This window comes from Nothobranchius furzeri, chromosome 12 (assembly GCF_043380555.1).
Source record: "Nothobranchius furzeri strain GRZ-AD chromosome 12, NfurGRZ-RIMD1, whole genome shotgun sequence".
Classification (NCBI taxonomy): Eukaryota; Metazoa; Chordata; class Actinopteri; order Cyprinodontiformes; family Nothobranchiidae; genus Nothobranchius; species Nothobranchius furzeri.
The window spans coordinates 49,892,961-49,919,807 of NC_091752.1; the positions used below are offsets into that span (position 1 = coordinate 49,892,961).

General features: G+C 44.9%; 1 protein-coding gene across 1 annotated transcript in view; it reads left to right on the forward strand.

Moving 5' to 3' along the window:
- Nucleotides 1-321: 321 nt before the first annotated feature.
- Nucleotides 322-26,847, forward strand: part of LOC107376702 (alpha-1,6-mannosylglycoprotein 6-beta-N-acetylglucosaminyltransferase B) — a 154,357-nt gene continuing 127,831 nt past the window's right edge. The window contains exons 1-2 of the mRNA XM_015945961.3: nt 322-790; nt 1,676-1,788. Of these exons, the coding sequence (XP_015801447.3) occupies nt 723-790; nt 1,676-1,788 (181 nt within the window). The 5' untranslated portion in view covers nt 322-722. The remainder of the gene's footprint in view (nt 791-1,675; nt 1,789-26,847) is intronic.

Consider the following 26,847-nt stretch of genomic DNA (forward strand, 5'->3'; position numbering starts at 1 on the left):
TGTATATATCTGGACTTGGTTGGATCTTATATGTTGTTTATTTTACTTATAATAATCTGATTGAATTCTAAACATTGGATTTTAACTGCTGTTTTACATTCGGCTCCCCATACCTGAACTTTTAGGAAGTAAATCATTATTGATGAGGAAATAATTTCCTTTTTTCTTATATTATATAATATACGGAATGCTATATATCTAAGTATTTGAATCTGTCCTTATAGTGGACTGATTGCAGCGCAGATGTTATTCCCTTGGTAATAATTTCCCTGTTCCTTCCTCCATGACGTGTTTGCGTCAGGATGACAGGAGGAATCAGCGCTTTGCGCTCCAGGATGGATCTTTAGATGGCGCTGTGAGTAAACAAGCCGCAGCTGCGCTCAGACCGAAGTCAGCTCCACTCCGAGGATCCAATCAACTCAACATCTTTGGTTTTCTGCTGCTGCTGAAATCCCAGAACATTTCCCAGCCTTATTAGAGGCTTCCTCCAGGACTGGGTCGTGAAACCTCCTCCTGCTGGTACCAGTGCACTTGTCCACCTGCTGTCTGTCTGCAGGAGCCAGGATTCCGCTGAAGTTGCTCCCAGCAGCAGCGGTAGCGCGCCGCGGACATCAGTCAGAAGTTGCGCGTCTCCACCTACATCCACCACCGCTTTCCACGCGATCATTCGCGCAAATGAGCGCGATGTTAGAGAGAACTGGCGCTGTGTTTGCGTGCGGAAAATGATTGCGGCCATCGGTGAGCTTTCCATGATGGTGAGGAGATGCCCTGTCACTTTCAAGCCGTTCAGGTGAGAGCGCCGCACATCTGCACGGACCAACCTGGTGCATTTTCGCTGAATCAAACTTTATTCCACCTTTGCATTTGCTGCATCTGTCTATAACTTGTGCGGAAAACCGACCTTAAGATCTGCAGATGCTGCAATTTCATATCAAATAATAATTTTAATCTCATTGTGCAAAAACTGCAGCAAGCATTGCAAAATGCATGAATTAAAAAAATGAATTCAGCCAATTCTGCATGCTCGGTCCACTTAATTTGGACAGAAACTCCAGGCTGATCCACAATTAAAGCTTTGCTTACTCAGCTCAAACGGTGTGAGCCAAGTAAACAGTCACCTCATCAAAGCGCTCAAGATGCTCCAAACTTGGGAGATTTGCATATTTAATAATCAGCCCTTCTGTCTCTAGCTGTACAATCATGGTGAGCAACCTGAGACTTGTTTTCCACCATTATCATTATCAGGCTGCAGCGAAGGATCATAAATAAAAACATGATAGAAGAATGTGTTTTAAACCCGAGTGTGACAGCCTGTCCTCCAGCTCCACTCAGCACGACTGCCTTCAGACGAGTCGAAGTGAGGAAAATCATTCCACAGCACTGGAGACATATTTACAGCGCAGCTTATGTTTGCAGCTTCCATTCGTCTGTGGATGAGTGCGTTTATTTTGGCTGTTTGCACCCACTGAGTACCGTGGAACGTAGAAACACGGTTCGTTTGAAATCAACTAAGCACATTCTGTCATTTGAGGAACTTGTCCATGCTTTATAAATCCTCCCCCATCCATATGGGCTTGAAATTACTACCCTATCTTTTGTTTTAGCTGCTTGTATTCCCTGAGCTCTAACCATGTAATTTGCCCCCTTTGAAGCTAATTTCTCCTTTTTCCTGCAGGATCTTTGTAGCGGGGGTTGGCTTCTTCAGCCTGTGCTTTCTAATGACCTCTCTCGGGGGCCAGTTCTTGGCCAAGCGACCCGGAGACTCGCCGTTCACCATGCGAGCTGAAGGTAAGTCTCACATGAGTGACTCCAGCGGATGTGTCCTGCACTGGTAATGAGCAGGCTGGAAACACGCTCAGAGATCCGTGGGGCTGGCTTGATTGCTGCCAGGGGACCCGCTCACCCCCTTCATCAGGAGAACTCGGAGGGGGAGAATCCTGTCTTCTCATCTGACCAAACTCTGACCCACATAGATTTATTTTTGGCAAAAATGAATCGCAGTTTTACGGAAAGTCAGATTGATCTTTAATAATCAAAAGGCGGCGATGAAGTGTTGGTCGTTTGAAACAAATTCAAATGCAGATTTCAGTATCAGACAACGATGAGCAAAGACAACACAAAAACTCATTTAGCGAAATAAATCTTGATGATCTCCTAAAGCGTTGAGGGAGAAGGTTTAGTGGAATAGAGAGTGAAAGTCTTATTTCCTGGGAGGTGTGTGTTTTATTACATTTCAAGTAAAACTAAAACAGCATTTCAGAAAAAGCATCACACCAGCAATCAGACATGCTGGTGGTCTGGGGCCGTTTCAGACCACTTGATGTAACCGATGAATTCATGACTTCTGCTCTTCACTGGAAAATTATGAAGGTCCAAGCCTGACCTTTGATCTTAAACATGCCGTTTGTGCTAGAAAACCCTTTATATGTAGAAATGTAGCCCGACCCAGACACAGAGCTCAGTTGTAGTGGAGGAATCCACAGTTGTCTTTCAGACTGTCTCCATGCGCAATCAAACATGTTGGGATTAATCGGAATGTCAGACATATGCACCACTACAGAAATCCGGCAACGGGACAATCCACCATAGCCTGGCCAGCCATGCCAATGCTTCCTTATGGAAAGCAAACATCCTCTGTGTAAAGTAGACAGGGCGAGTCTGGCAGGCCAGAAAAACATCCGACATTCAATTTAGAACCAAATATACGAGTGCCCCGGGTCAGACTTGGGAAACTCTTTATTTGAGCTTTTTTTTTTTTTAAACATACAGGCACACCTGTGGAAAACTCATCTGTTAGGTGGGATGGATCATCTTGGCAAAGGAGAAGTGCTCACTAACAGATTTGGACAGATTTTGGAAACTATTAGCACTTACACACTCACACTTATCAGCTCCACTCCGCTCCTCTCTGCCGCGTCCACCCTGGCCCGGCCGCGTTCCTTCCACACTGCCTTAGGAATGCAGACAAAATTGAGAACGTGGGCGGTCTTTGGTCTGTGATGTCATCAGCGCAACACTGAGCATGTGGGCGGGGCAAAGTCTGCGTTGTCTCCATAATCAAACAAAAGTGACCCGAGCTGTTTTGCTTTTGGAGACTCTCTAACTCTGATATTGCATGCTCTATCTGGCAGCAGTGTGTGTGTGTGTGTGTGTGTGTGTGTGTGTGTGTGTGTGTGTGTGTGTGTGTGTGTGTGTGTGTGTGTGTGTGTGTGTGTGTGTGTGTGTGTGTGTGTGTGTGTGTGTGTGTGTGTTGATAAATGACCCAAAGAGCTTGACACCACAGTGTATCATTCATCCATTCACACACTGATGGTGATGAGCTACGATGTAGCCACAGCTGCCCTGGGGCGCACTGACAGAGGCGAGGCTGCCGAGCACAGGCGCCACCGGTCCCTCCGACCACCACCAGCAGGTTACGTGTCTTGCCCAAGGACACAACAGCAGAATTCTCTGTCCGGAGCCGGGATCGAACCTGCAACGATTACTGGACAACCCGCTCAACCTGTTGAGCTACTGCTGCCCCTGTGTGCTCACAGCAGTGAGGGACAGAGAAAAACGGCTTCAGTCAGAGGCTTGTTAACTCCACAGCATCCAGAACGATAATGAATTGCGCATACGGGAAGCCCCCGCTGGCTAATTCTATCCGCCAGTTGGAGGCTCCCCCTAATAGTAGGTGTGCTCTTGAGCCAGCCAATCAGTCAGCAGTGGGAGTGTCTGCCCTGCTCGGCTCCAAACAGACCTCATCGGGAAGAAGGCTGAAAAGACGTCCTGTTGCGCCCGGGAAAATAAGTGAGAACACTCTCAACCAGGTCCAGGCGGAGTGGAGCTGATGCTAGTGAGTAAGGGCCATAGTTGAGAGTAATGGGTCTTTTAAAATGTTTTGAATCTTTGAGTTCAGCTCATAAAAAGTGGGAGTAAAATAAACGTACTTACAGAACGCTTGGATTCGAGTCGCCTTTGCATGCAGAGTGACCGTAACATAATTCTCTAGATTAAGCGTGTTACAGAAAGAATAATTCCTCTTTTTTTTCCCCACTGATGGGAAATTTAAACGGTCACTTCACTTATAAAGAAAGACAGTAACCAACCAAACAAATTCAAAACCTTTATGGTTTTTATTGTAACTGTTGAGATTAAGCAAGTTAATAATCTTATAAATTAAAAACACAGTGTCGTTCAGGCCATACGTAACCAAATACCACCCCACCCCCGCTAGCCTAGAAAAAAGACTGGAACTTGAGTCCACACCATGTTGTTGTCAGCCTCCCAGTGCATTGTGAAGCACATTCGTAGGCATGCCAGCCTGTAGGTGGCGGTAGTTTTCCTAAATGTCAGTGTCTTCCTTCAGGGTGGAGGTCAATAACCATCCTAAACGTCCTTGGTCTGTGGTCTACATAGAGAATCTATGTAATGCCAGCGACATGAAACCTAAAACCCTGATTGTGCACGTGTGTTAGGGTCATTTGGAGCTAAGGTATATGCAGCTCATGCTTAGTGAGTCCGGCTGTAAGAGGAAACCACCACCACTCAGATACATCCTGTCAGAACAGTCACGAGGAGATGAATTGACTCCAAAATTAGGTCCTCCAGGGGGAAACGAGAAAATTAATATTAATACAAGGTCTGAGCTGAATATGTGGAACAGGAGAGTTGCATGTTTCAGGCTGTCAGCCATGGATACTGCTAAGTCATCTCGTCAGCTCAGAGATCAGCGGGTCAGAACTTCTCCGGAGAGAAATCAGAACCGTCGACAGCCAGCCCTGAGAGGAACTCCTCTTTCTTTGCACGTTCTTTGTCTTTGTGCTGATTCCCTCCACGGCGCAGCCATTCAGACGGGGAGGGCGTGTCAATGTTAGCTTTTTGGACCGTTGCCTCTCACCTTTTCATCACGGCCTGGTCCAATATTGAAACGGCGTGTGACAGACACCAGCTGGAATGAGATGAAGCAACGCTTCAATTCGTCACCACTCATCCAGAGGCAGCGGTTGCTGGCAGCTTGCTGCAACGCTGTCAATTTATTTATGTTGAAATAAGCTGACAGAGATCATTCCAGCCCTGCTGGATAACATCCCAGGGCCAGTTGGTAAACAGCGCACTGCTGTGTGGATGTAAATAACGTTAGCGTTGTGATGGCTGAACGATGGCGGGCCGAGACGTTGGGGTTTTTTAAGATTTGGATGACGGCTCATTGTCGCAGCGCATCCTCTAGAAAATCGGTGAACTCTGAAAGGTGTCGAGCTGGAGGATCCCACCCGTTGATACGGTGCTTCAGGGTGAGGGGTGGGGGGAGGGGAAGAGATGTGTCTGATTAATTAACCACTCCGCCTGCAGTGAAGGGAAGGCATCCGGCCTGGAGCTCATTAAGCCTCGCCGCTCACCGGAGCGAGGCGTGCTATGTAAATGCTCATTCACTGTGAGGCCGTTTGTCTACACGTGCACGTTCAATAGAGAGGATTAGTGGCTCTGAAGTTGGTGTAACGAATGAGCTGGAAGGCATCGTTGAGCGGCACAGCGCTTTGATCGGGCTCACGGCGCCCACCCACCTTTCCTTTGGTGCTGACGGATGTGGAGAGCTGCAGAATGCATTGTTCCGTTTCTTTGGACCAAAAACTCCGAACGCAACATTGTTGGCAAAAATGGGAACATTTTGCAACACCTTTGAGAGTTTTTTAGAGTGTACAAAGGTGAACAAAGTTGCCAGACGTGGCCGTTCATTTCACTGTTTGGTTTCTCAACTTTGAAATGCCGCAAAAGGAAAAGCTTCAATTTTTTCACCCTCAGATTTGGTCTGTTCATGGTTCCGTCGTTTTCCACGATGCAGATGTCTGTGATCTGCAAACAGTTTGACACTACACAGCCAGAGGCCTGCGCTCGATAACAAAGGTATCTCCAGATTTTGAATTCATGCATTATTCCCTTCATTACTTTGCTTTGAAGGTGCCGGAAACTAATGATGTGCAGAAAGTAAAATAAAGAGGGTAAAAAGGAAACTTTTTCTTCCGGAACAGGAAGCGTGACAGATGGAGGTGTTTGATCTTGGGTATCGTAAAGGCTCCAGAAGTGCACCGAAACTCTCTAACAAGCTCTTTGAAGACCACCTTCACAGTCCGTCCTTTGGCCACAGTGGTCTCAATGCAGCTTAAGTATAAAGAGGAAAAGAGACGCAGAATGCTTTCAGGTTTTACTCAGATCCACTAAAAGGTGTTAATGCATTCCCCATCTCTACCTGTAAGCTCCATTCCCTTAGCTTTTTGTTTATTTTTCAATGAGCCTGCCTCTGAGTGCAGACCTCTACTCCAGGCTGTCTTCATTTCCATTTAGCAGCCTGGTCTAATTGAAAACAGTCTTATGTTAGAATTTGTTATAGATTAATTAGCCCAGTGCATAAATCATTACAGTTTCATCATGAAGAGACAAAATTTTTGGAATTAAATGTCCAACATCCTTTGAAGGCACATATATCTTGTCCAGTTATAGACTAAAATAATCGTATGCTGAACAAAACACTGAGCTTAAGGCATTTTGGTCAAATATTAAGTAGCACTAATCCTTGTTTCCCCCAGAACATGGCAACCCTAAAAGTAAAACAGGAGAAAATGTGTTTTTTGAAGGACTCTCAGCTACAAACAAAAGAAAATTTAACTCCATGTGTGTGAAATGAAAAAGTTATTGCTGAAGCAGAAGTTAAAGGTGCTGTAAGGAATCTTCAAACAAGCTAGGCCCAGCTATAGCTTGCACATACACACTCCCAGAACTCAACCACCGCTAGGGCTGGGGGTAAACGATTATTTTTAAAACGATTATTCTGATGATTATTTTATCGAATAGTCGACTATTCTAATGACTATTTAGAAAATTAATCTAATGATTATTTTTCTATTGCACAATTAACAAAAACCAGAAAATCTCAAATAAATTCCTCAAAAAAATTGATTAATTCTTACTGTAAGAGAATAAACACTACAGGCCTTCCATTTTGTATAACACTGCTTTTATTGTGTTGCGGTTGGTTATGTTCTGGTGACATGTAGAACTTGGGAGTGCAGGCTGCTGCCTGAGAGGTGGTAGAAGATGGAGTGTCTCCACGCTGCTTTGTTTTGGTCACTTATGTGCGTGAGGCGAGTGGTGTTACGACCCTTCCTGGGGAGTTTGGCTCGTGTGCAAAAAGGAAGGGACAATAACGGGATTTAAAAGTTAAAATGATGATCAGGTTTATTTACAACAACAAAAATCATAAATCTTTCCATCCACAGGTTGGGAATAATAAAACTAATTCTGCCTGTGGGGAATTAGAACAAAAGTACAAATAACTAGGAATGTCACACTGGGGAAAGATTACCGGGTTCTGGACCAAAATATGGATCTCCAAAAGTCCAAACTCTAAACTGGGCAGTTAAACCAAACTCAAGGTGATATTTTAAAGTAAACTGAAAACCCACAACACTCTAAATGTAATAAAAGGGAGATCTACACCACAAAAAAGATGAACTCTAAACCAAAACGTAACAGCTTATCCAAACGCAAGAAGCTGTTAGCGAAGATGCTAACAGTAGCTTTACCAACGTTAAGTTCAAGTTACCAAGTTTAAATAAACCAAAAACACCCAGCAGCAAACAGACCAGCATGGAGGAGAGACTGCTACCACCAAAACAGCTCTCCTCATGTCTGAAAGAAGCTCCTTTATGAAGGGAGAAACGCTCCCGGTGATGTCCTACATCTGCGGTAGAGACGAAGCAGCGCATCTGACCCCGGAAGTTGTTGTCCGTTGCCGGGAGACGAAGGCAGGCAACACAGGAAAAGAATCTAGTAGTGGACGGACATTGTTCCGGGTCTTCGGTATTTGGCGGAGATGTTAGTGAAGGCGGAGAAGAGGGCGAACTAGAGGAAAAACAGGCAGATTCCTCCTCTATTTACAAACTCCTGGGGATGCAACAAGTGGGCGCGTTGCGTCGACTTCCGGATCTGACGTCGACAAATTTTTAGAATCGAGCCGTCGACGTCGTCGAGGCTTCGCTACAGCCCTAACCACCGCATTGGGTATAATCCCTCGGCTACTTTGGTTGGCTAAGGACACAAACACAAAACCTAATCTAAACTGATGAAAGCGTTTGAAATTTTAAGGAGTAATGTATAATAATTTTACAACAAAATAATCACAAAACAGTCTAATGCAGCGGTGCTCAAAAGGCAGCCCGCGGGCCAGGTCCGACCCCTCGGGAGCCCTCTTTGTGGCCCCCAAACCCTGCGCCGGTGAATTATGTTATTTGAGCGGGTTTTCACACAAGCGTGCTCCGCTCGCTCAAACAGCGACTGAGCGAGAAAGGGTCTGCTCACACAAGAGAGACGATGGGAGGACGCACCTCCAGACACGCATTATTATTTTCATAATTTCATTATTATTTTTCCTGGAAGCGCTCAGTCAGACCGAGTGTTGTGATGTCGGGAGATCCGGTCTTGAGGAGGGAGCGGGGTCAGTAGCCACGTTTACATGCACATATTTAATCGGATTGAATGCCCAATCAGATCGAAAATTCTGCATGTAAACATGTCAATTGGAATATTCTGATCCGATTCGGCTGAATCGATTGAAAATTCAATCCGATTGAGAGAGGTGGTTTATTCCGTTCTTCATTCCGATTGACGTGCATGCACACAGTCATTCGGATTGTTGGGGTAAAATAATGTCCACTGCGCATGTGTGCAACAGCAAGCGGGCCTCTCCGCTGTCATTTGGACTGCCTGACTTCAAAAATGACGGCGTAATTAACGAGCGGCGGCTTTTAAATCCGATGACAAGCCGTCCCGTTTCAGTAATATTTAATTCAGAACTTGAATTTTGTGGAAGTAAAATAAAAATCTGATTATTGCACAAATCATTCGACAAACATGTTCAAATCTGTACTGGAAATACGCAGGTTTATTGTGGGGGTTGCAGCACACGGATCCCCGTTTCTGTCAGCTTTGAACGCAGCAGCTTCTGCAGCAGGTGATGGAGACGCCCTTGTAAAGAAGACAGGATAATCTGGGTTTTACAGACCTGATTGGAGGCTAATGTTGGGTAGGAAAACGTCCTCGGTTAAATACTCTGGATGACAGTAAAGTCCGTGTTAAAAGCACGTAAACGCAGATGACCTGAGATGTGGTTCGTTAATGATGAACACAGGCTTCTAAACTTTCTGAACATCTTCTGTTATTTTGTTTGAACAGATTTTTCTCAACAGTTTCAGCTGATTGTCACATGTTATTAATAATAAGCCACAACAGAGCTCAGTAATAAAATATGAGTCTAAACCCCCCCACCCCCGCTCTGTGCTGCAGCGCAACAGCACAGCTGTCACTTCAGACCCGCGGATCAGCTGATCAAGAGGCAGAGACATAACCCTCCCTTATTTTAATTAACAATAAAATGCAGCAAAGCATATATCTGCAGTTATTCACTGAAGAAAACGTAACTTCTATGAGCTAAATACAAATATTAAATTGAATAAATGGATCAGGAAAGCAGGAAGAATAGTTATTTCTGTTTTTACATTTTTCATTTCGTTTCATGGCATTTGTTTACAATTTTTCTTTCGGGAAAGGCAACTCTGCGCATGCTCAACCTACTTAATCGGATTAAATGCTTGGTGCATATGTAAGCACGGCATGATCGGATCATTTCAGTTCGTGTCCATGTGAACAGAGATTCGGAAATTCTGATCAACCAAGACTTCAATCGGATTGAGGAAATTTGGCTCATGTAAACGCAGCCTAGTGACGGCGGCTGCAGCGTAATCATCTGCCTCTTGTATTTAGGGACACGGAGAAGTTAAAAGGAGGGAGAAATAGAAGATAGAAGTTTTTGTTCCACTTTATTCTTTTGTTTCATGATGATAAACTGATGTTAAATTCAGCTTAAAGAGAAACTGGGAGGAAGCTTTGGTTCAATTTAAGTTACAGTTTTTTTAAGTTAAATATCTGACTAACGCTGCTCAAAGACATTAAACACTAACATATGAACCCATTATGTGTTTTATAACTTAAACTAAAGGCAAGAACTGGACGTGTCCTATAGGTTTTCAGTATCTTTTCAGATTTTGTGAGTATCTGCAAAGTGTGTTTTTCTCAGCCTGAGGTGTGACGGTTGAATGAGGAAACAGATTTTTTTACTTTGTTAAATCTTCTTAAAAGATTAAAATGTTTTATCCTAAGGACTGTTGTGAATGGAGAGTTTCTGGGTGATGGCAGGTTGTGTCAGACACGTTTTTGATTTTACAAAAGTTATTATCAGACATCTTCAATTTATCGATGCAAACAAATCCATATGAAATAACCGTGATGCGTCGGGATATCTAATCGAATTGTTGACCCAATAACCGTAATCGAATCGGGTAACAAGTGAAGATTCACACCTCTAGTGTAGGAATGGCTGTGCTGTTATATTGCAGGCTTTTGTAATGAACCGCCAGCACAACCCCCACATGCGACCCATATCTGATTATTTTATGACAGTCTGAACAGAACAGATCCCATTTCAAAAATTTCAAATCTGATCCGTCTCTTTCATATGTGGTACTAATTCTGATTCATGTCTGATGTTTCTGAAAGCAGCTGCAGTCTGAACAGTCACGTCGCTTTAAGTCAGCGGAGGTGAGCGTCGTTGACGTTCCTGAGGAGAAGCGCTTACAGAAGGATTCGGGAGTCTGTCTGGACATCCTATTAAATTTAGGAATTAAAAATACAAGAGAGCCTGAGAACGGGACCGGGAGTTGCTGCTGAAGTGAAGCGTCTCGGTCTCCATGAAGGGAGGGGTGGGGTCTTGTGAGAGAGTGTGTGTGTGTGTGGGGGGGTCTCCGTGCATGAACGTAATACCGGTGTTACGTCAATATGTGTTCCCCCCCTTGAGATCTGTTTCTTTTGTACCCAGCTGCAAGTGGAAATGACCCAATCAGAAAAAATAACCCTCACCCTTACCCTAACCACCCAGTCACCAAAAATGTATGTTTTGCATAAATATAAAGTTTGAATATATTATGTGTAGCACAATTTTTATGTTCGTTTCAGGGTTATGGTTAGGGTAAGGGTTGGGGTTAGGGTTTGGACTAGCCAGTAGCGGTTTTAGGCACGGGCAGACAGGGCAGTTGCCCGGGGCGGCATTTTGTCATGACACAAAAGGGGCGCACAAGCGCTGAGTAAAAAACTAAAAAAAAAGAAATCTGCGCCACACCGAGGTTTTCTATTATCTGTCATATGACAGTGTCTGGATTGAAAACAGCAAGTTGGCGCCCCCTGCAGCTGCAGGCGCTCCTGCTGACTGAGAGGGCTCAGGTGCACCATGTGTGTATAAAGAACAGGAAGGGGAGGGGTGCGGCGGGGGAATTCACCTCTGGGTCTTTCCCAAATGAAATGAGCGAGTAGGGGCTGAATCAACTGTATTAACATGGCTAAAGTCAATCACATCTTGATGTTCTTCCATTTAACGCACATTTCATTCATAATATCATAAACACAGGCCTATCATTCTTTCAGGTTTTTCTGAATTGTGTTAAATGGCCGAATAAAAAAAGGAAAAACAAAACGATTTTGTGGTGCCCCCCCCCCCCCCCATCAAGGTCAAATTGTTTAGTCCTGACTAAAGGAAACTTACTGAGTCAAGAGCCAAACAGAAGAGATGAACATAAAAAGGCTAAAACCACCAGGTTCCCGATTCATGAAAAAAAAGAAAAAAAGAGGAGAAAGATAAAGGTATGTACGCTCTCATGATGCATGTTTTCAATTTTTTGAACCAGTTAACTGGGATTTTAACGGTTAAATTCGGTCAACTAATTGCTAACAGAGCTAATAGGGTTGAACGAATATTCAAATGGTTCGAAAAAATTCCTTGAATCGTTTTTTACTGATTCAAACTAGGATTTGTTAAATGCCCGCTGCAGCCTGCCTGAACAACAACAAACACATGTTGATCATGTTCACACAATAATAAATAAAACAACTCTACAAGCAGAAGAAAACTCCCCAGTCACCACTAACTATCCTGTTTATTTATTGCAGATGGCTGCACTGATTATTTTTTACTTGATTTGTTCTGTAAAAGTTGGCATTTTTGGTGGTCTACCGTTTTCTATGTCAGTTTAAATTACAATTTCAGAGGCAATTCTAAAATATTATGGGTCATGATAAAGATCTATTGGAGATCTACCCCAACTTTTGGACTGCTCTGCCAGTCACTGTGGCTCAAGCTGAGAGGAGCTTTTCAAAACTTGATCAAGTCATACCTGAGGTCAACTATGTTTCAGGGGCGGCTCACTAACCTGGCTCTGATTAGTATCAATCACTCAGTAGGGGAGCAGATTTCATATGATGACATTATTGATGACTTTACATCAAGGTTAGGTTTTAATTTTAGTTTGTGTTTTCTGTTCTAAGTGCAATGCTGTAGTGATTATCTTTAGTTTGTTCTGTGTGAAATATTTTTGATATTTAGAATATTTATTATACATTATGTTCATATATTCTTAATATTTAGTTATTGTTTGTTTTTGTATATTTGATTCTATATATTTTGATACAGTATATAATGTATATTGCTTTACATTCTGACAGTTTCATAGTAATTAATGTAAATATGTGCAACTTAGAAAAATGAATGTTCAATAGTCATTCTAATAAAACATGCCTGTTTGTAGAAAACATGCGTGTGTGTGTGTGGGTGGGTGGGGGTGGGGGTGGGGGGTGGTGGGGGGGGCTTCAAGGGGGGCCTCGCCCGGGGAGTAATTCCATGTAGAACCACCACTGGGACTAGGGATGGGTACCTTTGACATTTGAATCGATTCAGTATTAATCCCCGGTACCTAGGAATCGATACCGGTACTTAACGGTACCAATTTTAGATACTTTTGAGTGTTTAATATTTTAATTCTCTTTTATGATTAAATACATATTTTTCTCAATATATAAACATATTTGATAAGTATCACGATAAATAACATACAACTGTTTGTATTTTAACATCGTCCTTGTAGTTGTAGCTGATAATTAAACTGAAGCAAACATCTTTACTGTGTATCTTCATTCCTTTTGCCGTCTTTTTTCATTTGATTTTTCCTACTGGGAAGTTAGAATTTCCGAGGAGAAAGCGAACGCACCATTAGCTGATAACAATGGTGGCAATGGAAGCTAACATATCAAGCTAACGTAATCTTAAACAGTTTATTTAACTGCTGGAGCAGATTAAAACGATGATGCCTCACACTTAGATTGTTGTCGCTGGTTTCATCTTCACCCAATCACCCGTCGCATTTAGTAAAATGAAGCCACTTTAGAGCGCGTTCATGTTCTTCTAGTCGGAAATTCGGAGTTCCGAGGAGAAAGCAAACGCACCATTAGCGGAACGGAAGCTAACATAACCGGAGCAGATTAAGATGAGGATGTCTCACTTAGATCGTTGTTGCTGGTTTCATCATCGCCCAGTTACCCATCACATTTAGTGAAGTGTACCCAAGCTTTAGCTTTCGTTCTTTCTACCATGCTGCTCTGTTTACAACTGGCTCGTAGCGACCGGTGACATAACGCTCTTGCGCATGCGCAGCTGTCTAGGCAAGTTCTCGTTATGAAGGACGGGTACCGAAACGAGGCAGCATTTCAAATTACGTGAATCGGTGCTCAGTCGGTACTATGGAATTCGGTCGGTACCTTTAAAAAGTACCAAATTTGGTACCCATCGCTAGTTAGGACACACAGTTTTTGCAAGTGGATGGTTCTAACTCGCAACTGGGTGCAAAAGAAACCGATCTCGAGGGGGGAACACATATCGACGTAACACCTGAACATTTTCAGTGAAAAATAATTCGGTAAGATGGCGGGAAAAAGAAGTGAAATAGTTTTCAATTTTTAAAATGGTTTGCAGCCCAAAACGAGGAATTAACAGGTGTGATCCTGATGCTGTGGATCAGGGGTCGGCAACCCGCGGCTCTGGAGCCGCATGCGGCTCTTCCATCCATCTGATGCGGCTCTCTGTGCTTGTAAAATAATGAATGGATATTTAAATAAAAAGCTTTACATTTTACTGCATTAATTTTACATCTCGTCTCGTCTCGTCTTCCTCCGCTTATCCGGGTCCGGGTCGCGGGGGCAGCATCCCAACTAGGGAGCTCCAGGCCGTCCTCTCCCCGGCCTTGTCCACCAGCTCCTCCGGCAGGACCCCAAGGCGTTCCCGGACCAGATTGGAGATGTAACCTCTCCAACGTGTCCTGGGTCGACCCGGGGGCCTTCTGCCGGCAGGACATGCCCGAAACACCTCCCCGGGGAGGCGTCCAGGAGGCATCCTGACCAGATGCCCAAACCACCTCAACTGGCTCCTTTCGATCCGGAGGAGCAGCGGTTCTACTCCGAGTCCCTCCCGAATGTCCGAGCTCCTCACCCTATCTCTAAGGCTGAGCCCGGCCACCCTACGGAGGAAACTCATTTCGGCCGCTTGTATCCGCGATCTCGTTCTTTCGGTCATTACCCAAAGCTCATGACCATAGGTGAGGATTGGGACGTAGATCGACCGGTAAATCGAGAGCCTGGCTTTCTGGCTCAGCTCCCTCTTCCCCACGACAGATCGGCTCAGCGTCCGCATCACTGCAGACGCCGAACCAATCCGCCTGTCGATCTCCCGATCCCTCCTACCCTCACTCGTGAACAAGACCCCGAGATACTTAAACTCCTCCACTTGAGGTAGGACCTCTCCCCCGACCCGGAGGTGGCAAGCCACCCTTTTCCGGTCGAGAACCATGGTCTCAGATTTGGAGGTGCTGATCCTCATCCCAGCCGCTTCACATTCGGCCGCGAACCTACCCAGCAAGAGCTGAAGGTCAGAGCTGGATGAAGCTAGGAGGACCACATCATCCGCAAAAAGCAGAGACGAGATTCTCCTGCCACCAAACTCGACACACTCCACACCACGGCTGCGTCTAGAAATTCTGTCCATAAAAGTGATGAACAGAACCGGTGACAAAGGGCAGCCCTGGCGGAGTCCAACCCTCACTGGGAACAGGTCCGACTTACTACCGGCTATGCGGACCAAACTCACGCTCCTCTGGTAAAGGGACTGAATGGCCCTTAACAGAAAGCCACCCACCCCATACTCCTGGAGCGTCCCCCACAGGGTGCCCCTGGGGACACGGTCATAAGCCTTCTCCAAATCCACAAAACACATGTGGATTGGTTGGGCAAACTCCCATGCCCCCTCCATCACCCTTGCAAGGGTATAGAGCTGGTCCACAGTTCCACGGCCAGGACGAAAACCACATTGCTCCTCCTCTATCTGAGATTCAACTATCGATCGGACCCTCCTCTCCAGTACCTTGGCGTAGACCTTTCCAGGGAGGCTGAGGAGTGTGATCCCCCTATAGTTGGAACACACCCTCAGGTCACCCTTCTTAAAGATGGGGACCACCACCCCGGTCTGCCACTCCCTAGGAACTGCCCCCGATGACCACGCAATGTTGTAGAGACGTGTCAACCATGACAGCCCTACAACATCCATAGCCTTGAGATACCCAGGACGAACCTCATCCGCCCCCGGGGCTCCGCCGCTGTGTAGTTGTTTGACTACCTCAGCAACTTCTGCCCCCGAGATCGGACAGTCCATCCCCAGGCCTCCCAGCTCTGGTTCCTCCTCGGAATGCGCATTGGTGGGATTGAGGAGCTCCTCAAAGTATTCCTTCCACCGTCCGACTATAGCCTCAGTTGACGTCAGCAGCTCCCCATCCCCACTGTAAACAGTGTGAGCGAGTTGCTGCCTTCCTCTCCTGAGGCGCCGGACAGTTTGCCAGAACCTCTTTGGAGCCGATCGATAGTCTTTCTCCATGGCCTCACCAAACTCCTCCCACGCCCGAGATTTTGCCTCGGCAACTGCCACTGCTGCACCCCGCTTGGCTATCCGGTACCTGTCTGCTGCCTCCGGAGACCCACAGACCAGCCACGCCCTGTAGGCCTCCTTCTTCAGCCTGACGGCTCCCCGAACCTCTGGTGTCCACCAGCGGGTACGGGGGTTGCCACCACGACTGGCACCGGCCACCTTACGGCCACAGCTAGCAACAGCCGCCTCGACAATCGCAGAGTGGAACAAGGCCCACTCTGACTCAATGTCCCCCACTGCTCTCGGGACGTGGTCAAAGCTCTGCCGGAGGTGGGAGTTGAAGACCGTCTTGACAGGTTCTTCTGCCAGGCGTTCCCAGCAGACCCTCACTATGCGTTTGGGTCTGCCAGGTCTACGCGGCATGTTCCCTTGCCATCTGATCCAACTCACCACCAGGTGGTGATCAGTTGACAGCTCCGCCCCTCTCTTCACTCGGGTGTCCAAAACATACGGCCGCAGGTCAGATGATACGACTACAAAATCTATCATCGACCTGTGACCTAGGCTGCCCTGGTACCAAGTGTACCGGTGGGCATCCTTATGTTCGAACATGGTGTTCGTTATGGCCAAACTGCGGCTTGCACAGAAGTCCAATAACAAAACACCGCTCGAGTTCAGATTAGGTGGGCCGTTCCTCCCAATCACACCCCTCCAGGTCAAGCTGTCATTGCCCACGTGAGCATTGAAGTCCCCCAGCAGGACAATGGAGTCCCCTGATGGAGCACTATCTAGCACTCGTCCCAGGGACTCCAAAAAGGGTGGGTACTCTGAACTGATATTTGGCCCATAAGCACAAACAACAGTCAGGACCCGTTCCCCGACCCGAAGGCGCAAGGAAGCTACCCTCTTGTCCCCCGGGGTAAACCCCACCACACAGGCAGAGAGTCTCGGAGCTAACAAAAAGCCAACCCCAGCCCTCCGCCTCTCACCCGGAGCAACTCCAGCAAAGTAGAGTGTCCAACCCTTCTCCAGGTCTCGGGTTCCAGAGCCAATGCAATGTGTCGAGGTGAGTCCGACTATATCTAGCCGGTACCGCTCAACCTCTGCCACAAGCTCCGGCTCCTTCCCCGCCAGCGAGGTGACGTTCCATGTCCCAAAAACTAGTTTTCTTGTCCGGGGATTGGACCGCCAAGGCTCCCGCCTTGGTCTGCCACCCGATTCGCATTGCACCGGACCCTTCATGTTCCTCCTGCGGGTGGTGGGTCCACAGTTGGACGAGCCCATGTATCCGGTTCGGGCTGGGCCCGGCCGGGCCCCATGGGCGAAAGCCCGGCCACCAGGCGCTCGCTCACGGGCCCCAACCCCAGGCCTGGCTCCAGGGTGGGACCCCGGTAACCCTCCGGGCCGGGTACTCCGACTCTTCATTTTAACCGCCATGAAAGATCCTTCGAACCGTTCTTTGTCTCACCCTTCACCTAAGACCAATTTGTCATGGGAGACCCTACCAGGGGCACTAAGTGCCCCAGACAACATAGCTCCTAGGATCATTAGGGCACTCAAACTCCTCCACCACGATAAGGTGACGGTTCAAGGAGGAGTAATTTTACATCTGTATGCCAATTCTAAATGTAAAGATTATCTGCGTAAACCTGAACAGTTCCAACCCGGTCTTACTGTGAGACCAGGTTGACGCGTCACGCTTGTGCGTAATCATATGCGCTTTCTGAGCTGACGAGGATGTGTGATTCGGGGACTCTCCTCAGCTCCTGGATGTGTCGCCACATTGGAGACAGGAACAAGCACTATTCAGCCAAAGTTTCATAAACAGGGAACATTTTTTAAGTGACAAGTCTCTCTGAGAGACAGGGTTTGGAAAACACTCACTTCAGTGGGAGGAATCTTCCTGCATGCGCACTGGTTCTGCGATGCGCTCCAAGCCCCTCTCCACATCTTCAGCTCACTGTGGACCTTATGTAGTACACGCTGACAGTGAGCTGCGCTGAGCAGTGTCCAGCTCAGATGTTCAGATGTGAATCTTTTCTTGAGTGATTTAGCTACATCTGCGATGTGCATAACGAATAAAATGTCAGTTCGTCTGCATGCGTCAGGGTAATTCTTTCTATTCTTTCTCCGTCAAAATAAATGGTCAAATATGGGAACTGTCCGGTCAACACAAGCCCTGCTTTTAACTGTTTTGTTTTCTTGTGAAAATTGTTGCAAATTTAACTTGATTAACACCAGAGCCAGACGCCGTTATCTCCGTCACTGTAAGTGAGGGAAAAACACATTGATCGGATCCTTTTCTGACCTTCCCCACCTACAAAGTTTAATTACAACAATCAAACGTGACAGAGCCTGGATTTGTGTTCTGAACAGTCTAAACATGTTTTAAAAAGATACGTATGACAAAAGTGGCACCTGCTCAGTAAAACCACCAACAGGGTGAAAAATATCAAAATATTGTAGGCAGAGACGGGCTACAACTTCTGGATCCACTTTATATAAATCGTTTTATTGATTATCTTTTTTATGAAAGATAACTTTGATGTACACAAGTGACCGGTACTGGCTGCTGTCACCTGTTGTGATTGGTTAAAGCAGCTCTCTGCTGTCTGAGGGTAGACCCCGCCCACAACGCCGCGGCTGCTGTGGCTCCCAGTGTTTTCTTTACTGTGGGAAACGGGTAATAATGGCTCTTTGATGGGAACAGGTTGCCGACCCCTGCTGTGGATGAACTGTCTTTCACATCACAACAACGCCTCTCCTGGTTCCGACTCCCGCTTCCGGCTTTGAGGCCATGAAGCGTTCACACTGGAGAGTTTAATGTGTCATTTCAGTCACAGTGTGAACAGCCACAGAAAAAAAATCTGATTTACTCAAAAAAATCAGAATTGAGCATCAAGGCCTGCTGTGTGAACATAGCCTAAAGCCAGGCGGACACTGTGCGACTTTTTCACTCGTAGCACTCAGCTTCAGCTCAAACTGTACAACTTCCTCGCAGGGCAGATCTCACGAGTCATGTGCTCACACTGTACGACCCAGTTCTCGGATGCGACCTGACTGCTCACACTGTACGTCTGGTAGCAACACGTCAGACCTAAAAAATATGCTAAAAATAGCTGTTTTTACACAACACGTCAGACTTTTTGATCTTGTTTTGCCTGTTGTCCTTTGGGAGTGCTGCAGGAGGACACACAGGGATTTATGGGGGTTGGATGAGGAAGACTAAATAAAGAAAGTAAATCTGTGTTTTGTGATCAGTTTAATTTGACACATGAACATGACAAACACACTTTCTTGACAATTGTTGGCACTGTGTGTAAAAAAAAAAAAGTTTAGAAATAAAAACGAACAACGTGTGTTATTAGGGAAATAGCGGGCGAGCGGTGTTGATGCATGATTGTGCGTGCGCCGTGAGCGGTTCTGGTATTTTTTGGGTTGCAGCTGCTTGCTGCGCCACTTCAACTCTCACGAGGAAGGAACAAAATATCAAACACTCCAGAAGTCCGTGCGAGCTCACCATTGCTGATCAATAGCTGGTCACGTGGTGTTAAATCGCCTCTCGTAACCCCCTCTACTACGCGATGCTCAGCGCAACACTCGCCCCGATCTTGTGGATTCTCGCACGAGTGGAAAATCAGCTCAAAAAAGTGAAAAAGTTGCACGGTGTATGCCCGGCTTAAGTGAGTTTATGAGGTTGCCAAGTCTGCGCCAAGCTAATGCTGCGGTTGCAGCATTTGTGTTCGACACTGGCAAGCAAAAGCTCCACAGCAGAACTACTGAGCTTTTTATTTTCTGCTGAAAAATACCTAGAACTACTGAACTTGTGTAAATTTGTACAGGCCTTCAGCTCCATTGTTCTCTTGCTTTTGTTGTGTAAACACACTCATTACTAGTGAACTCTGCCATTGTTTGCATTACTCAAACTGCCAACTCAAATCAATAGGGCGTGACCCAAACCTATGTGTGTGACATGGAAACTTCACAAAATTCTTCCATATTGAAACACAATTTCACACACACTGACTGAAGTTCAAATTTGAGAAACGCACATTCAAGTCGTTTTATTCATCAACAAAAATGGTGAAATTAAAATTACTGCTTATAGAAAATGTGCAGAAGGATTTCAGCCGAACAACACATTTGGAAAATATAATAATATTAATAATTGTAATAATAAATTTTATTTCAGGGCGCCTTTCTCAAACCCAAGGTCACCTTACAATTAAACAAAGATAAAAACAATAAAAACAACAGAGGTTGATAGAGCAATAAGAACAAATAAGATGCATAAAAATTTGAAACATTCTAAAGTCTAGGTCTAAAGGGAATAAACTTGTTTGAATAAGTGGGTTTTGAGGTGTGCCTTGAATAATGGAAAATTGTCCGTATTTCTAACGGCAGAGGGAAGTGAGTTCCAGAGCCGTGGAACAGAACAACCGAATGGTGGTAAGGCGAGCTTGAGGTTGAACCAGACGAAGTGCAGATGAGGATCTAAGACTGGGAAGTGGTTGCAATAGTTAGTAAATTACACAGATAAAGTGGAGCCATGCTATGTATAGATTTAAATGTAAGTAGTAGGATCTTGTATATGATCCTGGTTTCTATTGGCAACCAGTGTAGGTTTTTAAGAATAGGAGTGATGTGATTTCTTGAGGGGATCCCAGTAATAATTCGTGCTGCAGAGTTCTGGAGAAGCTGGAGTTAATGAAGGGATTTAGTTGGGAGACCAAATAGAAGGGAATTACAGTAGTCAACGCGAGAGGTGATGAGACTATGAACGAGGATTGCAGCGGCATGAGGCGTGAGAAAAGAACGGAGTCTGTTGATTTTGTGAAGATGGAAATATGCGACTCGAGTAACATGTTTAATGTGAGATTGGAATGACAGTGTACCATCTAGTATGACACCAAGACTTTTTACCTGTAAAGATGGGTGCACTGTGGAGTCGTCAATATTGATAGAGAAAATGGGAGATTTTTTTAAAACAGAAGCAGTACCAATGAGTAGGAGTTCCATTTTATTGCTGTTTAGTTTAAGTAGATTTTGAGAGAGCCAAGACCTAATTTCAGATAGACAGTTAGAGAGGGAGATTGGTGGAAGGGATGCATTTGGATTGGAGGAAATGTACAGCTGGGTGTCGTCAGCATAACAGTGAAAATCAACGTTGTATTTGCGGAAAATGTAACCAAGGGGGAGCAAATAGATGATAAATGAGAGAGGGCCTAGAACCGAGCCTTGGGGAACTCCTGCAGTAACCGGGGATGGACTAGAAGAGTGAGATTGAAGTTGAATGAACTGAGTACGATCTGATATGTATGAGGTGGACCAAGCAAGGGGTGTGTGACTAATGCCGATAGATGCTAATCTTTTGAGAAGTATGAGAAATGGTGTCAAAGCAGCACTGAGATCTAGTAGAACAAGAATGGAGAGATGGCCTGAGTCTGCTGCCATTAGTAGATCATTAGTGATTTTTACCAGTGCTGTCTCCGTGCTGTGTTGTGGTCTGCAACCAGATTGAAATTGTTCATTTAGACTACGAGAATTGAGAGAAGAGTGAAACTGAGACGCAACAACTTTTTCAAGGATTTTGGAGATAAATGGAGATTTAGATATTGGACAAACATTATCAAAGTTGGTGGGATCCGCACCGGGTTTTTTGACAAAAGTGAGGCTGTATTGTAGGATGGGTGAATGAGCTGAACCAGTTCAACAGGTTGGATCAGACACATAACCTTCCCCCAGCCCAGTCTCCCTTGCTCCCCTTGTCTCAGACCCAGTGCAGACAGTGGCACCCAGAAGATCTCTAGCAAAGAACAAAACCACCACATCCCGTCCGATACTGCTCCAGAACTGGAGCTCCTTCCAGACTACTCTATTCTAGATGCACAAAGGAGCATTATCGTAGATCCTTCCTTGCTCATTTTATACACAAATACTTGTGCATGTGGTACATTTTTCTTAATTTGTCTGATGCATTGGATGGCAGACTAAGTCGAGAGATTTGGCAGTACAATCCCCAATCATACATGTGGCAAGGTGGAGTAACGAGGGCCGGGGCGGGATTCGATCCCCAGACTCCCGGTTGAGAGTCACGCGCGCTAACCAGTCAGCCAAAGGTACATCCCCTTGGCCAAGTAGCCAGGGTGCATGATCAATCGGGACACTGTGACAGGACACACACTGCCACATACACAAACACAAGACAGTTTTTATTATTTATAAAACTTCCTTTATTTTATTCTAAGCTGATGGACAAACAGAGCACGTAGATGTCTTTGCTAGGCTCCTCTGCTTGACTATGGAAGCAGTATTCCTTTGATAGCACCAGTAGGAATCCTGTTTTTCTCAGCTTAACGTTTCCGAGTCACGTAGTTCTGGGATCCCATGAACTTTAGCCAGAATGCTGAGTAGATAAATGTAAATGTGCCAATGAGCAGCACTGGTAATTTGTGTGTTTGCATAACAAAAGCATGAGAACAATGGAGCTGGAGGCTCAGTAGTTCTTTTACGCAAATGTACGCAGCCTTAGTAGTTCTAGTGAACCAAAGCCAGTAAACAGGAGCGACCCAAAAGTTAATTCTTGTGTCCCTAATGCCGGGCGTACACTGTGAGACTTTTTCACTCGCAGCGTTCAGCTTCAGCTCAAACTGTACGACTTCCTCGCAGAGCAGATCTCACGAGTCATGCGCTCACACTGTACGACTCAGTTCTCGCATGCGACCTGACTGCTCACACTGTAAGAGTGCCGCAGCTAAAAATTAGCCAGTAGATGACGCAACACGTTGGAATTACAAACACGAAGAAGAAAACCCGGAAGTAAACACGAGGGAAAACGAAAACAACGCGTTCGGTTCCGAGCAGAAAAGCGCTTGCATGCTTGCTGTTAACCACAATAATGCCCGTGAAAACAATACGTTTGTCTTTGGCTCTTCTTGCCATCATGTGTGTCGATGAAAAGAAAAAGAGAAGACGAATGTGGACAAAGAAATGGCTGGGCAGACGTTGCCAGTATGGTTTGTCAAATCTACAGCGGGAATTGGAGGTAAGATGTTTGAAATTGTCTTTTCCTTATGTAACTACAATTGTATCTATTGACTTAAATTACATTTTGACCAGCTGATGGACTTTGGGGTGGTGGGTGGAGTGACAACCGCCATTTGTAATGCTGTTGCATTGGTGTGTGAAATAGATCGATGATATGAAGGGGTTTCGGGACCTTTTCCGCATGTCTGTGGAAGAATTCAACGACCTTCTGGAGAGAGTGACCCCTCAAATCATCAAGAGAGACACACATCTGAGGAAGGCAGTCAGTCCTAGGGAGAGGCTCTCTGTGACACTGAGATTCCTTGCAACAGGCAAGAATACACACACACACACACACACACACACACACACACACACACACACTCTCGCTCTCGCTCTCGCTCTCTCTCTCTCTCTCTCTCTCTCTCTCTCTCTCTCTCTCTCTCTCACACACACACACATACAAATCAAGTTTACACATTATGAAACACTTTCTTAATCTTTACAGGTGAGACTTTCAATTCCTTATCTTTCCAGTTCAGGATTGGGAGCACCACACTGAGCCGCATTGTGATGGAAACCTGTGCAGCCATAACTCTAGTATTACGTGAGGAATACCTAAAAGTAATTTTTTCCCTGCCCTAAAACAGCTCATTCACCTGTTCATCCACCCATCACGCTGTGCAGAAGCATTTTATTCACCTGCTGATGTAAATCTGGTGTGTTTTATCAGTAAAAACTGTAAAACATGCTTGATAAGGACCCTCAAGAAACAGAGTGGCATGTGGCACATCACAGATTCATGCACATACAGTTGGAACGTAAAAGTTGTTATTGAAGTGTGTTTACATTCTGAGGATTATGAACCTGTTGAGTGATAGTGAAATGTGATGCATTGCACCAGATTTAGCTAGAAGCTAATTTGCATGTGCAGTCCTGATTAAACCTGAGACTAATATAATGTATCACCATGCACTTTTTCCACAGACACCATCAACTGAGACTGAGTGGAAGGTCATCGCTAAAGACTTTGAAGACAAGTGGCATTTTCCACATTGCATAGGGGCCAGAGATGGGAAACACATCTTCATTCAACCCCCTGCCAACAGTGGAAACACGTTTTATAATTACAAGTCAAGGTTTTCCATCATACTTATGGCTGTTGTTGACGCAAATTATAGATTTGTATATGCAAGTGCAGGGACACAAGGAAGGGCATCTGATGCAGGAGTGTTTGCCCATTCTGATCTCAGAGAGGCTATGGACACAGGCACTCTGAATGTCCCTCCTGATGCAACCCTGCTAGGCACTGACTCCACAATGCCATGCATGCTCATTGGTGACGAAGCATATCCCCTTAGGCCAGATCTGATGAAACCATATCCATCACGAAACCTCAACCATGATCAAAGGATTTTCAACTACAGGCTTTCCAGAGCACGCGTGTTGTTGAGAATGCATTTGGAATTCTGGCCAATCGCTTTCGCGTTTTCAGAACCACAATTTGCCTGCATCCAGACAAAGTTGTTGCAATTGTTTTTGCAACACTTTGTCTCCACAACTTCCTCCGACAACAGAGATCAGATGCCTACACACCATCTGGCTAAGTGGATTCTGAAGATGCAAACCATCAGCTGGTCAGTGGCACATGGCGAAGTGGGGTAGCCCTTCAGTCAGTTTCGGCAAGCAGAGCTAGGAACCCCTCAGTGGATGCTAAGAAACAACGTGATGTGTTAGCCCAGTACTTTGTCTCACCTGCAGGTGTAGCTTCATATGCGTTAAACTTCTGTAAATAAAGCGAGAGCATTGGTTCCACTCAGTCATTAGCTCAGATGGTGTTCCTGTCTGGCTGTTAACTTTCTCTGAACAAGAACCAGACATTGATTATGTGTACGGAACAGCATTTAAAGGCTGATTTCAACTCTTAGGGTGGATTCTTTTGAAAATTCATAATGTGTGGGAGTGGAGTGATGCATTTTCTTATGTTTGTAACATTTGTGAGCAGTACATTAAAGAATTTTTCAAAAGAGTTTTTATTTGTGAAAACTATTTAAACAATGGCAGATAAAAAAACAGTAATTTACATATACACCAAACAACCTGTGTGGGAGAAAAAAGGGCAAACTTTCCCTTTTTAAGACAAAATGATTTTTAAAAAATACTAAAACAAAGATACTATTGATAAAAGTAATTTACTAGTCTGAGTTGAGCAGGTGTCTGTATGACATTGGTGATGGTGATAGCAAAAAATTGTCAATCCGTGGTGGCTGGAACTGTTGCATGTGGAAGGAAGGTGCAGGACTGACATGTGGAACAGGACATTGTCCAGCCTGTTCTGCTTCTTGTGCATCATAAATTAAGTTCATGATGCTTCTCCTGAGCCTCAGCTGTGAATGTTTGTCCTTGACATTCCGCATTTGTTTCTTTGTTGCTTCCACTTCCTAAATTCCGCCCCTGCTTTCGTGTTCGCGCATGCGCCGTGAGCGGTTCTGATACTTTTTGGATCGTAGCTGCTCGCAGCGCCGCTTCAACAGTGCGATAACCTCACGAGGGACGAGCGAAATTTCAAACACACCAGTAGTCCGTGCGACCTCACGACTGCTGATCGGCAGCTGGTCACGTGGTGTTAATCGCCTCTCGTAACCCCCTGTACACTACACGACCGCTCGGCGCAAAACTCGCCTCGATGTCGTGGATTCTTGCACGACTGGAAAATCGGCTCAAAAAGTGAAAAAGTCGCACAGTGTACGCCCGGCTTTAGAAGTCATGGCATATTTTTTAATATAAGTTTTATAAAAAGAAGGATAAAAGCTAACGCTAAGCTAACCATGCTAATGGTGAATTAGAAGCAAATAGTCAGCTCTAAAAATTTCTCAAGCTACTTTTTCAATGACCGACAACTCGATATTACAGTGAAATGTTTGTGTGAAATGATCAGTGAGACAGTCGTGGTGTTTTACTTCCTTTAATGAGCTTTTCAGAGCTATAACATCAAGCTAAAAGCAAGATGGCAAACAACCACACTTCCTCTAATGCTGCAGACATATCATTGCAGTAAGTGTAGTAAGTGCTCCCTACTGTAAAACATCCATGAGTGCTATCACCAGACATGACTATGTTTTTATCTATGAACTTCATGTGTCTTCGGTTGTCATCTAGAATCTTCTGGCGCTTCTCTGTAACTGGCAACAGTCATGATAGAATATTTTTGCTTATAAACATAGACTGCAGTAACCAAATTTGGCCACAGGATGTCGTCCTTACTTCCTTCTTACATAGCGCACCTTTAAATAATACATATGAGAATGTAACTAAATGCTTTCAATCAATCAATCAATCAATCAATCAATCAATCAATCAATCAAAGCTTTATTTATAAAGCGCCTTCCGCAACCCTGTCAGGAAGCCCAAAGCGCTGAACATGGTACAGTTGTAAGTAAATATATTGAAAAAATCAACAATAAAAGAAATTCAAATTACAAAATGCAAATTACAAAATACAAAATGGAAATTATAATATAGATGAAACATTCTGGCAAAGGACAAATGTGTGAAACACATTTGAATTGAGTGGATGGATTGAGTGTCCCAATGAAAACTGTGGAATGGATTCAACATAAAAGAGGGCCAAAATCAAACATGTACTTTCAGCGTACTAGTGTTGACCAACATTTACATTTCTATATTGAAAGTTAATTTTGTCATTTTTTTTAAACAAACAGTTTAGACAGTTGTATTTTTTCTTTCTTTTTGTCTTACAAATTCTGCACTTCTATTCTAATAATTTTAGTGAAGGTTCAGACCTGTACATTTCATCTTTTTATTTCATGCAGTGTGTGGACGTCATGTTAGAGTTGCTCATGAGTGATAAAAAGAAAGTTATAGTGAACTATGCAACCAGCATTGGTACAGAAACAACTTCTGCCACAGGATTCAATAAACTGCTGAGTTTTAGCCGAGCACCAGGTGTGTGAGGAGTACCTCTCAGCGTCCTGTTT